At 29.4% G+C, this 13,447-nt stretch overlaps 6 protein-coding genes across 6 annotated transcripts; 5 read left to right on the forward strand and 1 right to left on the reverse strand.

The window, feature by feature from the left end:
* The first annotated feature begins 6 nt into the window (after window positions 1-6).
* On the forward strand, window positions 7-1,150 carry LOC118074362 (60S ribosomal protein L22-like). The gene is made up of 4 exons (XM_035095515.1): window positions 7-62; window positions 430-573; window positions 650-771; window positions 916-1,150. The coding sequence occupies exons 1-4, from the start codon at window positions 54-56 to the stop codon at window positions 1,061-1,063; spliced, it is 423 nt and encodes a 140-aa protein (XP_034951406.1). The 5' UTR covers window positions 7-53; the 3' UTR covers window positions 1,064-1,150.
* Window positions 1,151-1,549: 399 nt separating this feature from the next.
* Window positions 1,550-3,935, forward strand: Atg8a (Autophagy-related 8a). The gene is made up of 3 exons (XM_035095719.1): window positions 1,550-1,981; window positions 2,661-2,858; window positions 2,977-3,935. Exons 1-3 carry the CDS (start codon window positions 1,892-1,894, stop codon window positions 3,040-3,042), a joined length of 354 nt encoding a protein of 117 aa, XP_034951610.1. The 5' UTR covers window positions 1,550-1,891; the 3' UTR covers window positions 3,043-3,935.
* Window positions 3,936-4,092: 157 nt separating this feature from the next.
* On the forward strand, window positions 4,093-6,324 carry Amt (Ammonium transporter). Its single transcript, XM_035095989.1, has 6 exons — window positions 4,093-4,655; window positions 4,791-5,398; window positions 5,457-5,641; window positions 5,714-5,803; window positions 5,894-6,090; window positions 6,318-6,324. Exons 1-6 carry the CDS (start codon window positions 4,219-4,221, stop codon window positions 6,322-6,324), a joined length of 1,524 nt encoding a protein of 507 aa, XP_034951880.1. The 5' UTR covers window positions 4,093-4,218.
* Window positions 6,325-6,382: 58 nt separating this feature from the next.
* LOC118074573 (uncharacterized) lies at window positions 6,383-7,495 on the forward strand. Its single transcript, XM_035095891.1, has 4 exons — window positions 6,383-6,523; window positions 6,606-6,749; window positions 6,823-6,975; window positions 7,046-7,495. Exons 1-4 carry the CDS (start codon window positions 6,479-6,481, stop codon window positions 7,343-7,345), a joined length of 642 nt encoding a protein of 213 aa, XP_034951782.1. The 5' UTR covers window positions 6,383-6,478; the 3' UTR covers window positions 7,346-7,495.
* Window positions 7,496-7,542: 47 nt separating this feature from the next.
* Orc4 (origin recognition complex subunit 4) lies at window positions 7,543-9,275 on the reverse strand. Its single transcript, XM_035095890.1, has 3 exons — window positions 8,132-9,275; window positions 7,885-8,037; window positions 7,543-7,795 (listed from the first exon to the last, which is right to left on the reverse strand). The coding sequence occupies exons 1-3, from the start codon at window positions 9,185-9,187 to the stop codon at window positions 7,634-7,636; spliced, it is 1,371 nt and encodes a 456-aa protein (XP_034951781.1). The 5' UTR covers window positions 9,188-9,275; the 3' UTR covers window positions 7,543-7,633.
* Window positions 9,276-9,548: 273 nt separating this feature from the next.
* On the forward strand, window positions 9,549-13,411 carry Prp5 (pre-mRNA processing factor 5). Its single transcript, XM_035095617.1, has 3 exons — window positions 9,549-9,759; window positions 10,167-12,843; window positions 12,928-13,411. The coding sequence occupies exons 1-3, from the start codon at window positions 9,746-9,748 to the stop codon at window positions 13,348-13,350; spliced, it is 3,114 nt and encodes a 1,037-aa protein (XP_034951508.1). The 5' UTR covers window positions 9,549-9,745; the 3' UTR covers window positions 13,351-13,411.
* Window positions 13,412-13,447: the final 36 nt, after the last annotated feature.

Genomic DNA, 13,447 nt, shown 5'->3' on the forward strand with positions numbered 1-13,447 from the left:
ACCTTCAAAATTTTGAACTTCTTTTTCTTTTCTGTCTGCTGACATCTGAAAATATGGCTCCGGTAAGATAATGTTTTTAAAAATTAACAAAATTATGATAATAAACACGAAAATGCACAAAATACTAATGTGATTAAAAATTTTAATTTCTTATAAACATAATGTAAAAAAAGAATTATCTATATAATTGTGATGGTTCCAAATTAATTGGATTGAAAAATTTAGTGGTTAGGCTGTGAAATTGTTTATCTTGTGATTCACGTGGAACTTCTTGAATTAAATGTTGATTTAAATATGAAAATTTTTTGCTTATCAATATAAAGGATATTTATTATGAATATTTAATTTTTTCAAACTTGTTTTTTTAATTTGATAGCTATTTAAAATTAACAAGTGCCAAAATAATCAATTGTTTACATATTGTTTCAGCAAGTCCCTGCGAAAAAGCCAGTTAAGGTTGTTGCCAAAAAGGCACAACTTCGAGGAAAAAGTCAAAAAAAGAAGGTATCCTTAAAGTTTACCATTGACTGTACCCATCCTGTTGAAGATAATATTATGGATGTAGCTAGTTTGGTATGTTTAATTCAAAAACTATCGTATGTGTTTCATTTCCAACAAAACTCATTTCATTTGATGATTTTGATTGTAGGAGAAATACCTCCAAGAAAGAATTAAAGTCAATGGAAAAACTGGTAATTTTGGATACAACGTAAATTTAGAAAGGTCAAAAAACAAAGTCACAGTTAATAGTGATATTGACTTTTCAAAGCGGTGAGCATTGCATTGATGTATTAAATTACACTTAGAATTATTATCAACATTTTTTAAATTTTTTATACCCTTGATCGCCTCAGAATAATTAAATCTACACCAGAACCCGATATTTGCACTAATCTGGAAACCATTTTTTAATAGGTATTTAAAATATTTGACAAAGAAATACTTAAAGAAACACAAGCTTCGTGACTGGTTACGTGTTGTCTCCAAGGACAAAGATACATATGAACTTCGATACTTCCAAATTACAAGCCAGGAAGATGATGATGAAGAAGATGCAGAGTAATTTTATTCTTTTCTTCCCTTCTTTTTTATTGACATTTATCCTGTACTAATTTGTATTTAAGAATAAATGTCAATGTAAAAATGGAAATGTTGGAAATTTATTACAATGACCAATTAGTTTTTTTAAACATTTGTAATTATAATTAAGAGTTAAGATTTTTTTTTCAATTTTTCAAAGAAGGATTAATTGAATTACTAATGATATTTTATTGCAATTTATTTTCAGTTGATTTTAAAGTAACAAAAAAATACTAAGTTTTCGAGTTATTTATTTTTAGTTCAAATATATATGAGAGAATTTTTTTTATATGAAAAATTGAATGATAGACGGAAAAATCAGTGAAATGACACATGAAAATGGGTTTATTTATTAGATGCGCATTAAAAAGGAAACGCGCAGTCGTGTGTTCTACGGTCAGATACATATATGTGTATTATTGTATGTGTCATGCTCTTTGTATGTAACAGCGCAAGCGTAGAAATCGACGATATTCACTGTCAAGAAGGCTGCGGAAAGGCACAAGCAATCAACTCACACAAAGATTGTTCTTTGTATTCATAGATGTTAGTGCATTTAAGTGTATTGGATGGTAGGTGCGTACTGAAGTGAACTAGTGAACATAAAGTACAGTTTCTGGCCAACTATTTAATTTATTTTTCGATAAGAAAAATTATATCATAATCGTCAGTTTCATAATCAAAATATAAACATTATAAGTGGTATATTGAATTGAATTATTGCAACTTTGATAAATCTTACAAAAAAAAAAGAAAAGAGAAAACAAATCAACACAGATCTTATAGCAACCAGTCGCGATTTGACGCGATCATGCAATTTAACTATAAAGAAGAACATCCGTTTGAAAAACGAAAGGCTGAAGGAGAAAAAATTCGACGAAAATATCCTGATAGAGTCCCTGTAAGTTGAAATAATTTTAATTATATCGATTACATTATAACCTCAAAATTGATCATGATTATAAAAAAACTACATTAGAGATGACTTTGAAAGCTTAACAAAACATGAGTCACTATTTTTTAACCACACAAATAAATGACGTTTAAAGTTATACACAAGTATGCGTGTGTGTGTGAATGCTTGTTATTCTGAATGTTCTACCATTTTATGTTGTATAAAATGGACATTTCGAAAAAATTGCTGCAAGAATAAGAAAGATTGAGTAATTTCATCCATTATAAAATTTCTTACTGCAGATAACCTTAGAGACCAAAAAATGTATGAGCTCTTCATATTTCAGGTTTCATTGCTTTATTTATTGGCAAACAATTAATTATAACAAGAATAGAACGTTGTATTTTATTGAACATAATTTATTTATCAGAAAGTATCACAATCACTGAATAGCAACTGTAGTAATCTTATCAGTAATTAATTTCAATTATACTCGCAAGAATTACAATAACATAATTATCTCATCATCGTGTTACAGTAGTGTCAATTATTAATTATTTATTAATTGTATTAGATTAAAAATATTCATACAAAATAGTTTTTCTTGTAATTGACTCATAAAATTTGATTAAAATAACTTGGAAATATTTGACGAGTAGTTATTTTTGTATTTGATTGTTTATAGGTCATCGTTGAGAAAGCTCCAAAAGCTAAGATTAGTGACCTTGACAAGCAAAAATATCTCGTTCCATCAGACCTTACGGTAGGTCAGTTTTACTTCCTAATTCGTAAACGCATTCATTTGCGTTCTGAGGATGCTCTCTTCTTCTTTGTTAACAACATTATTCCACCCACAAGTGCTACCATGGGATCACTCTACCAGGTAATTTTTCTATTGAATTATCTAATAAAAATAAAAAATCATTCAATAAAATGATTCGATGATAGAGAAGAAATCAGTGAAGATAGATCAACATTTTTATTAAAAAAAATTTTTTTAGGAGCATCATGAGGAGGATTGCTTCCTTTATATAGCTTACAGCGACGAGAATGTCTACGGTCATTGAGTAACATTATTTGGTGTCAGAATATCTTCATAGAACATAGAAAGTTAATAATATAATTAAAAAATTAACAGAAAATCACATTGGCAATGTCAAAAAATAAATTTGGATAATAAGTAGCAAGAATCCGTACTGTTTCTTGATGTCATGCTAAAAATCACCGATCACGTAAAAATTATTATTATAAATTTTTTATTTTTTGTCCCATTAATCTTGGATCTATGTGTAATAAGTTCGATGAAATATGTACATGAATTAAATTGATTAGACAAAACTGTCGAGTGTGTGATGAATTTGTAATGATTTTCTGACCTTTAAAGTTGATTAAATAATTATATTAGGTTTAAAATACTTTTCTGTTATAATATAATCAATATTTTCTGATTATTTTACATTAAATTTCAAATTAAAAGAATATAAATAATTTTGTTAGAAAATTATAAATTTTTTAAATAGAAATTATTTTTCATCACAATGACTCAATTGTACTATCAATTTCTATGATAATTGTTTTATTTTTATATTGAGTACTCATTACTCATTGGACGAAGATTATTTTATAAATATAATTTATATTATCCAATAAGTATTCATAAAGAACAAAAGTCGTTGAATTTGAAATAGTATTAATTATTAACCAACAACAAATGTTAATAAATAATTGAAATTATTTTCTCAGTTTGAATTGATATTTTTTTGGTTCAAATTCATGTAACTGATATTAACAATGTTATTTTATCATTACTATTGACATTATTAACTGAGCACTTGCTGGTAAAAATGAAAAATAAAAGAAAAGAAGATAATGTAAAAAAGTCGATGAAAAATACATTAATTAGAGCTTTGCTGTGGTAGGCATGCTGTTGTAAATGCAAAATAAAAAAGTAAAAATAAATGAATTCTGAGTACTTTTTTTCATTAATTAAAAATTAATTAGCGATAAAAAATTCTAGAATCTACATACAATTATATATTCTCTTTGTATTTTCACATGATCATTTTAATTATTCAAATGTTTGCAAGAAAAAGTATTCTAGAAAGCAGTGTGATCTAATTTACCCATACGATCAAGTCTATTTTTTCTAAGAAATAAATTAAAATAATATACAGACTGATAGTACCAATTAATCCAATATAATTTACATAAAATTTAAATAGAAGTAAAATTGACCTGAAAGTATGAATAATTATTCTAATCTAGACAACAGCAATTTTGGGCATAATGAAACTAATACTACTGAAAAGTACATTATAACTCTATTTAGAATCAGCAAAGAAGATAGTAATTGGATCATTTCAAATGCTTTTATTATTTTTACTATGCAAACTGGTTTTGGCATGTTGGAATCTGGTTGTGTTTCATTGAAAAATGAAGTGAATATAATGATGAAAAACGTGGTCGATATATCTTTAGGTGGATTAACTTATTGGATATTCGGATTCGGTATGAGTTTTGGTGTTGATCCTCCAACAAATTCTTTTATTGGTACTAGTGGATATTTTTTGAATTCAAATGTTGATGATGAACTTATGGGAGCTATTAATGCTGCGTTTCTTTTCCAATTGAGCTTTGCTACCACTGCAACTACAATTGTTAGTGGTGCAATGGCAGAAAGGTAAATTTACTGTCAATTTATTTACTATGTGTCACTTGTTTTTACTTATCGTCGCCAATTATCTACATTAAATAAGAAATGTATTTTTAAATATGTAGAATTATCGTAAATTGTTTATTAAACATTTTTTTACAGGTGTAACTTCAAGGCTTATTGTTTATTTTCTTTTTTAAACACTGTAGTTTACTGTATTCCAGCAGGATGGGTCTGGGGGGATCATGGGTTTTTAAATCATTTCGGAGCAGTGGACATAGCAGGATCAGGAACGGTTCATTTAGTTGGAGGAATATCTGCATTGGCCTGTGCAATAATGCTTGGTCCAAGACTTGGACGATATGATAACGGGATAGAGTCTCTTCCTTTGGGTTCTCCAGTCAATGCCATTTTAGGCCTTTTTGTACTTTGGTGGGGTTGGTTGGCTTTTAACAGCGGAAGTACTTATGGAATTACTGGAGATAAATGGAAATATGCTGCTAGAGCAGCGACATCAACCATATTTGCTAGTATGGGTGGAGGAATAGTTGGATTAGGCTTCAGCTTCTATAATAAAAATGGAATTGACGTTTTGAGTCAAATTAACGGAATTTTAGGAGCATTAGTTTCTATTACTGGAGGCTGTTTTCTTTATAACTCTTGGGAAGCTATTGTAATTGGAAGCTTGGGTGGATTTATTGCTTGTATCACTATGCCAATGTTTAATAAGTTAAAAATTGATGATCCAGTAGGAGCTACATCAACTCATGGTAAACTATGCTATTCCAAAATTAAGCATTGATGATTATACTATGTATTTTTATCTAGGACTTGCAGGAATGTGGGGACTCCTTGCGATAGGTCTTTTTGCGGATAATCCTCATCCTTTAAATACAACTAGTGGAAGAAGTGGAGTCTTGAAAGGAGGTGGTTGGTATCTTCTTGGGGTTCAAAGTTTAACACTCTTATGTTTAACTGTATGGTCGTTTTTCTCTTCACTAATTCTTTTATGGGTATATTTTAGTTATCTAAAACTTTCAATAAATTTATAGATGATTCTAAATTAGATAGTTTTTATAATACAGATTGTCAATAAAATAATTCCTCTACGAATGTCAGAATGTGAAGAATTAATTGGAGCGGACTTAGTGGAGCATCGTATTAGACATACAAAGGTTTTAATTTTTACTAACAATTACGGATTATTTCAATTGCAAACTGTTACTATTATATGTAAATTTAATAATAATGTGGTTTTAATTTAGATTGGAGTAAGTAGAGCGATTTCTGCATTACGCCCATTTACCGCTCAAAAAATACTTGAAGCAACTCCAACAGTCGGTTTAAATCCTGGTCATGATACTTATCTGACAACTTATCGAAATAATAAAAGACTAAATAAACTGATTAATGTAATGAACAAAAAAAAATCTGTCAACAATTCGCCAAAAAATATGAAGAAGTTGAACAAAAATTCAACTAAAAAAGATTTAAAAACTTCATCAACTATCGCTTGGATTGATTAAATATTTATGAAATTAATTATTGAATTTAATATAGAATAGAGAAAAATGTATTTTTTATTGCTAAATTAGAATTTTTTTATCATAAAACTACAAATGTATATAGTATTTACATTTTTTATCAAAAATGTAAATTATACTATGTCACATTGTTATTTTAAAATAGGTACTAATTTATAACAATTTAATTGTTTTCCTATCTGTAATTACTGTTCAAGCGCAAAGTATATAATAAAGTTGGATATACATCACGTAATGATGAATTAAATAACAGCAGAACAATTTTTTAAAATAATAACGTATAAAATTTTATTCTAATAATTTAAGATGAAATTTTCAATATTGTTAGCATCAGTTATTTTTAGTGTACAGGTAAATTATATTATCTAAATTAAGAAAATTCATTTTCTTTAGTAACTGATCAATCAAATATTAATGTATTAATTTATTTAAGGCTATAGATGTGTACATATCATTTGATAGTCTATCGGGAACACGACCTAATACTGCATTTGTTGGCGCAAAATATTCTAATGAAAAATATGTTCCTGACACTTTTGATTTTAGAACATTTGTAAACATCGAAGCTCCTTTCCTGGTAATGATTTAAAAATTTTAATTTGTATAAATAAAACAATTTCGGTATTTATAATAAGTTATTTAATATTTAGACAGCTTGGAATTATACAATTAATGGCGTACAAATTACAAACGGTGTTGAAGACTTTTGCAACCCTAATCCAGTGAGTCCTGGAGGTATTGCCGTACTAATATTACGTTATGGTCTTGGTTTCGAAGACAGCAATTGTCCTTTTGAACGATTTGTAAGATATATATTTAATTTAAAAAATATGAGAGATCAGTGATTAAAATTATTTTATTTACAATTAACAGACTACGTATAACAATAGATCATGGATATGGGCACAAGCAGAATCTCTTGATCTCGATGATATTTTTAAGGTTGCTAAGACTATAGCAAGTACATCCGTTGATAATAAATTACCACAAATGCAGGAACCATTAGATACAGATTCATCAGATTTTGAGGAAGGAGCAACTGATCCTTCACTAGAAACAGGATCACATAGTATGAGAAGACGTCGTAGAGACTCATCATTCTTAACTATTAAACTAGATACAATCAACGAATGTGTTGATGCTAGATTTGAACTTAGTGCCGAAGTTGATTAATCTTGAAGCCTTTTCTTCATCACATGATGTAATATAAAATCATAATGATAAAGTAATGTTGACATTTTTTTCTTACATATTTTTTTATTTATGTGTCATGAATTTGGAAAAATAAACAATTGTCTTTAGCATTTTGATCGAATATATAAAAAAGAGCAAAAAAACGCAATAATCTCAAAATAAAATTCAAATTCAAGTTCAATTTTACAATGAGAGTTGTATTTTTTACTTTCTCACTGAGATAAGCAAGTATTTTATTATAAAAATAATTTCAGTATTTGAATATTGTTATTGTAAACTACTCGTAGCCCACTGAGCTATGTCAGTTGGTAACCCCGGATAATTGTTGGCAGCTTGAAGGATGTGACTGGGAGGAACTAGAAGTTCAAAATGTTGATATTCCTTTTCAGTTTTTGAATTATTACTACATGTTTTTATAAGCTCCAAATTCTAAAATCACCATTAAAAAATATTAATTGGTAAGATTACTCTAAAATAATAAAGAAAAAATGTATTTATAAAAAAGAATATATAAAAACCTTTAAATGTTCAAATGCTTTCATAATAACTGGCTTCTGTACTGTTTGTATCGATGATGATCGATTAGCAAATTGAATGTAACGTTTGACAACTGATTCAAAAGTGAATGGTTCTCCATCAAAAATTTCAGTTTCATGCTTCATTGAAATTATCTATTAAATCCATAAATTATCATGTATTATTAGCATTACTCATGTAACTTTATTTATTAATAAAACATTATTATTTATAATTTAATTTACTTACCAAACTAAACTCTAAAATAGAAAGTCCTTCAAGTATAAAAACTTTATCATCACGTAAAAATAATTTACTATTTTGCTGAAAATCATTGACTGAAATTCTCTGATGATCAACATCTAAAGCCGAAACAAGAACCAACAGAAAATTTCTAAATAATCTTTCAGTCACATTTAATTGATACATCATCTTTATAATTTTTACAACATCATTATTTTTAACTATATCATCTATATTTTTATTCCAAAAATCCAGTTCTTGAGAACTTATTTTCAATTTAATGTCTTTTTCTATAATTTTAACATCATTTTTATTAACACTAAGTAAATCGTGGAGAAGATCCATACGATGATCAAAATCTATTTTTTGGGATTCAGATTTGTTCTCATGTTCTAATGTATGTAAGTTATCAGAATAAAAAAAAATTTGACGATGAGAAAATCTTGATTTAACACGTTTTTCTAATAATTCAATTACATCAAAACGACAAGTTATGCCCAAAACACAAATAGGTGCTTGTGCAGATTGTGCAACATCAAAGAGATTGTAAATAAGTGATTGATTATGATGATTACAAAATAAATCGAACTCTTCAATAATAAATATGCATGGCACTGAAGTTGTTTTATCTCCAGCTCTTAAACATTCTAGTAAGTAATTAAAATTTTCAGCAAAAGTACCAAAGACTTTTTCTTCAAAAACATTTTCTAATTTCATTTGGCAAGAAATATCTATCAGAGCTAATCTATCATCTGTGTGAATTAATCCATTAAGACGAATGATCATTACATTTGTTTTGAATCTCTTTAACTGTAAAAGCTGCTTCAAAATGTGATTTACTGTAGTTGTTTTACCAGATCCGCGACATCCTATAAGTAAAGCTGAGTTACTCTCGCCTTTATCAACAGTTCTCTTCAGTAAATCTAACAAGTGTTGACGCTCTTTCACATATTGGTTTTCTTTCACTTCTGGATACAAAATCTTTTGTTTTAAATGTTGTCTTATTGCATTAAAAGTATTATTATCTAATGATTGTATGGTAACATTCCTTTTCACACTCATTTTTTAAATATCATAAATATTGTTATTTTAAATGTAGCACGTGATCAAAAGAAATTGATGTAAACAACAATAAAAATTCAAGTATACATTTTATAGGAAGCTTATTATTTACAATTTTACTTTGAAAGCTAATCATGTAGAGGGCATTAATGCGACCATTCGTGAAATCAACCAATCAAATAAATAGGATCTTTCTAAAATCAATTATCAATGGTTAGTTTAATATTCGCGCTACAAAGTTTGTCCAATAAAAATACGAGGAAACAAACGTGCTTTGTAGAACTGGTGCTATTATTATGTAATGTTGGCAATAATCAATATACTAGACTTGAGTATCCATATACTCTAATTCGTTGTGTCTCACTATACACATTTTTTTAATAAAAAAAATATGTTTAAAATAAATCTTTGATTTATCGCATATTATTTGTGTAATTATATTTTTATTGAATTGTAATTATTAAAAAAATAAAAGTGAACAATAGTTTCGTACTTATTGTAAATTTCTATTATGTATATGGATATTGGAACTGTATTATAATAAATTAAGAAATAAAAATGGTTCGAGATAAGTAAGTACACTTTATATTGTTTACAAAGATACTCTATATAGATTATTCATTCATATAAATAGTATAAATACATTCAAAAACTTTTCTTTGAATTAATCAATTAATTTAAGTTCAAAGATTAGTTTGAAAAAGTTAATTTCCAATTACTTTGAGGTTAAAGTTTTTATAGTAGATATAATAAAATTCGTTTAGGATTTGATGATGGCACGGTGAATTAAAATATTTTTTTTATTATTTCTACATTCTTTTTTATTTAAAAAAATTTGCCTGATAATAATTAATCTACGAAAATTTTTATTCTTACAATAAGCACAAAATTCGACTGTTTTGCCATGATTTTCCTTAATTTATTTTTAGAGAGAATAGTTATAATGATGCATTTACATAAAATATCTTTTTGCTTTTAGAGACCGACATCATAGACGACGATCTCGTACTAGATCACGTTCAAAATCAGGAACTCCAGAAAAAAAGAGAAGAAGATCTAGGAGTAAAGATCGTGATAGAGATAAAGAAAAATCAAGTAGACACAGAGATAGAAGAAGTCGATCTCGAGATCGTGAAAGAGATAGAGATCGACGAGACCGCTCTGATAGGGATAGAGATCGGGATAGAGATAGAAGGCGCAGTCACAGCAAAGAAAAACGAACAGATTCAAAATCTTCCAAATCAAATAAAGAAAGAAAAAGATCAAGATCTAAAGAAAAAAAGAATAAAGAGAGAGATGATTCTGAAGATCAATTACCATTCGATCATACTAAGCTCGATAAAGAAGAAGAGCAAAAAAGATTGGATTTGGAAATGCAAAAAAGGAGAGAAAGAATTGAAAGATGGAGAGCTGAAAGGAAAAAAAAGGAACTTGAAGCTACGAAGAAAGACGGTAAAACACCTATTTTAGCTAATCTTCAAATCCCAATGAAAAAGTGGTCTTTAGAAGATGATAGCGATGAAGAGACTCCAGTTCAACAGCCAACGGTAAAAAAAGAAAGTGAAGAGGGTGAAGAAAAAGAAGGAAATGAAGCTACTGAAACGAACGAAAAAGAACAGAATAATACTGAAGAGGAAGAAATAGATCCTTTAGATGCATTTATGGCTGAAGTTCAAGAAGAAGTCAGAAAAGTTAATAAATTAGACAAAGCGAAATCGGGTAAAAATGGTAACTCTGGACCAAATGCATCTAGTGGTGGTGTTGTAATTGTAACTGGTGTAGCTAAAAAGAAAGATCAAAAGCAGAAAGGAGAATTAATCGAGCAAAATCAAGATGGTCTGGAATATTCGAGCGAAGAAGAAGGTGAAAATCTTCATGAAACTGCAGCTGGAATTGCTAATAAACAGAAGAGAGAATTAGCAAAAGTTGATCATGCCACAACTGAATATATAACATTTAGAAAATCATTTTATGTTGAAGTTCCAGAGATTGCTAAGATGACATCAGAAGAAGTTGAATTATATAAAGAGGAATTAGAAGGAATAAGAGTTAAAGGTAAAGGATGTCCAAAGCCTATAAAGTCTTGGGCTCAATGTGGTGTGACCAAAAAAGAGCTTGATGTCTTGAAGAAACTTGGATATGAAAAACCAACACCTATTCAATGTCAAGCCATTCCAGCTATTATGTCCGGAAGAGATTTGATAGGAATTGCTAAAACTGGAAGTGGAAAGACTCTAGCATTTTTGCTTCCCATGTTTAGACACATTTTAGATCAACCATCTTTAGCTGATGGAGATGGTCCAATTGCTTTAATTATGACACCAACAAGAGAGCTTTGTATGCAAATTGGAAGAGACTCAAAGAAATTTACAAAATCACTTGGGCTAAGTCATGTGTGTGTATATGGGGGAACTGGAATTTCTGAGCAAATTGCAGAACTTAAAAGAGGAGCTGAAATAATTGTCTGTACACCTGGTAGAATGATTGACATGCTTGCTGCTAATAGTGGACGAGTTACTAACCTTCGGCGAGTAACTTATGTTGTTCTTGACGAAGCTGATCGAATGTTTGACATGGGTTTTGAACCTCAAGTAATGAGAATAATGGAAAATGTGAGACCTGATCGCCAAACTGTGCTTTTTTCAGCAACCTTTCCCAGACAAATGGAGGCCTTAGCAAGAAGAATTTTAACGAGACCTGTAGAAGTACAAGTTGGAGGTCGTTCCATAGTGTGTAAAGACGTCGAACAAAATGTTGTAGTTCTTGAAGAAGATCAAAAGTTTTATAAACTTTTAGAAATTCTTGGACACTATCAACAAAAAGGATCAGCTATAATTTTCGTAGATAAGCAAGAAAATGCTGATACGTTACTCAAAGATTTAATGAAAGCTTCATATTCTTGTATGTCACTTCACGGTGGAATTGATCAATGTGATAGAGACTCAACGATACTTGATTTTAAAGCAGGAAGAACTAAAATTCTTGTTGCTACATCTGTAGCAGCACGCGGTCTTGATGTTAAACAACTAGTTCTGGTTGTAAATTATGATTGCCCTAATCATTATGAAGATTATGTTCATCGATGTGGTAGAACTGGAAGAGCTGGTAATAAAGGATATGCTTACACATTTATCACTCGTGAACAGGAGAGATATGCTGGTGACATTATTAGAGCTCATGAACTCGCTGGTGTTCCAGTTCCAGAGCCATTGAGAATATTATGGGATCGATATCGTGCTCGGTTAGCTGGAGAAGGCAAGAAAGTACACACTGGTGGTGGATTTAGTGGTAAAGGATTTAAATTTGATGAATCGGAAGCTGCTTTAGTAAATGAGAAAAAGAAATTTCAAAAAGCAGCGCTTGGATTACAAGATTCTGATGATGAAGATATTGAAAATGATATTGATCAACAAATAGAAAGTATGTTAGCTCCTAAAAGAACTGTACGAGAAATTGCAAGACCTACTGCTGCTGCTAGTTTAAATATTCCTGGGCAATCAGCTACTGCTGCTAGTGCTACTGATAAATTAGAATTAGCTCGAAGATTAGCTTCAAAAATAAATATTGCTAAGAACTTGGGTGCTGAAGCTAAAGGAGCAACTCAACAAGCTGCAGAAGCTATTCTCAAAGGTGCTGGGCCAACTAATCTTATCACGGTAAGTAACTTTTTAATCTGTTTTTAGGATAGTATTATGATATTATCAAACTGATAAATTGTAATAAATATTTGTTATGTTCAGGCCAAAACCGTTGCGGAGCAGCTGGCAGCTAAACTTAATACAAAATTAAATTATCAACCAAGAGAGGAAGATCTTATTGAGGGTGATGGAGAGATAGGAGAACAAACATTCAGAAAATATGAAGAAGAATTAGAGATAAATGATTTCCCTCAACAAGCTCGATGGCGTGTAACGAGTAAAGAAGCTTTAGCTCAAATATCAGAGTACTCTGAGGCCGGATTAACAGTTCGTGGTACTTATATTGCTCCAGGAAAAAATCCTCCTGAAGGAGAAAGAAAATTATACCTTGCAATTGAATCCACAAGTGAACTGGCTGTTAGTAAGGCTAAAGCTGAAGTTTCTCGATTAATTAAAGAAGAATTAATCAAACTTCAATCATCAGGAACTCATACTGCTTCACGTGGACGATACAAAGTTTTATAAATTATAAATTAATTTTTTAAATTGACATAACATTAATAAAATAAGATAGAACTTAAATATAGATAGAATTTTTTGCATAAATCACCTTCTTTTACAT

The sequence above is a fragment of the Chelonus insularis genome, unplaced genomic scaffold (assembly GCF_013357705.1).
Source record: "Chelonus insularis isolate UGA/USDA-ARS -01 unplaced genomic scaffold, ASM1335770v1 contig_135_pilon, whole genome shotgun sequence".
In the NCBI taxonomy this organism is placed as follows: Eukaryota; Metazoa; Arthropoda; class Insecta; order Hymenoptera; family Braconidae; genus Chelonus; species Chelonus insularis.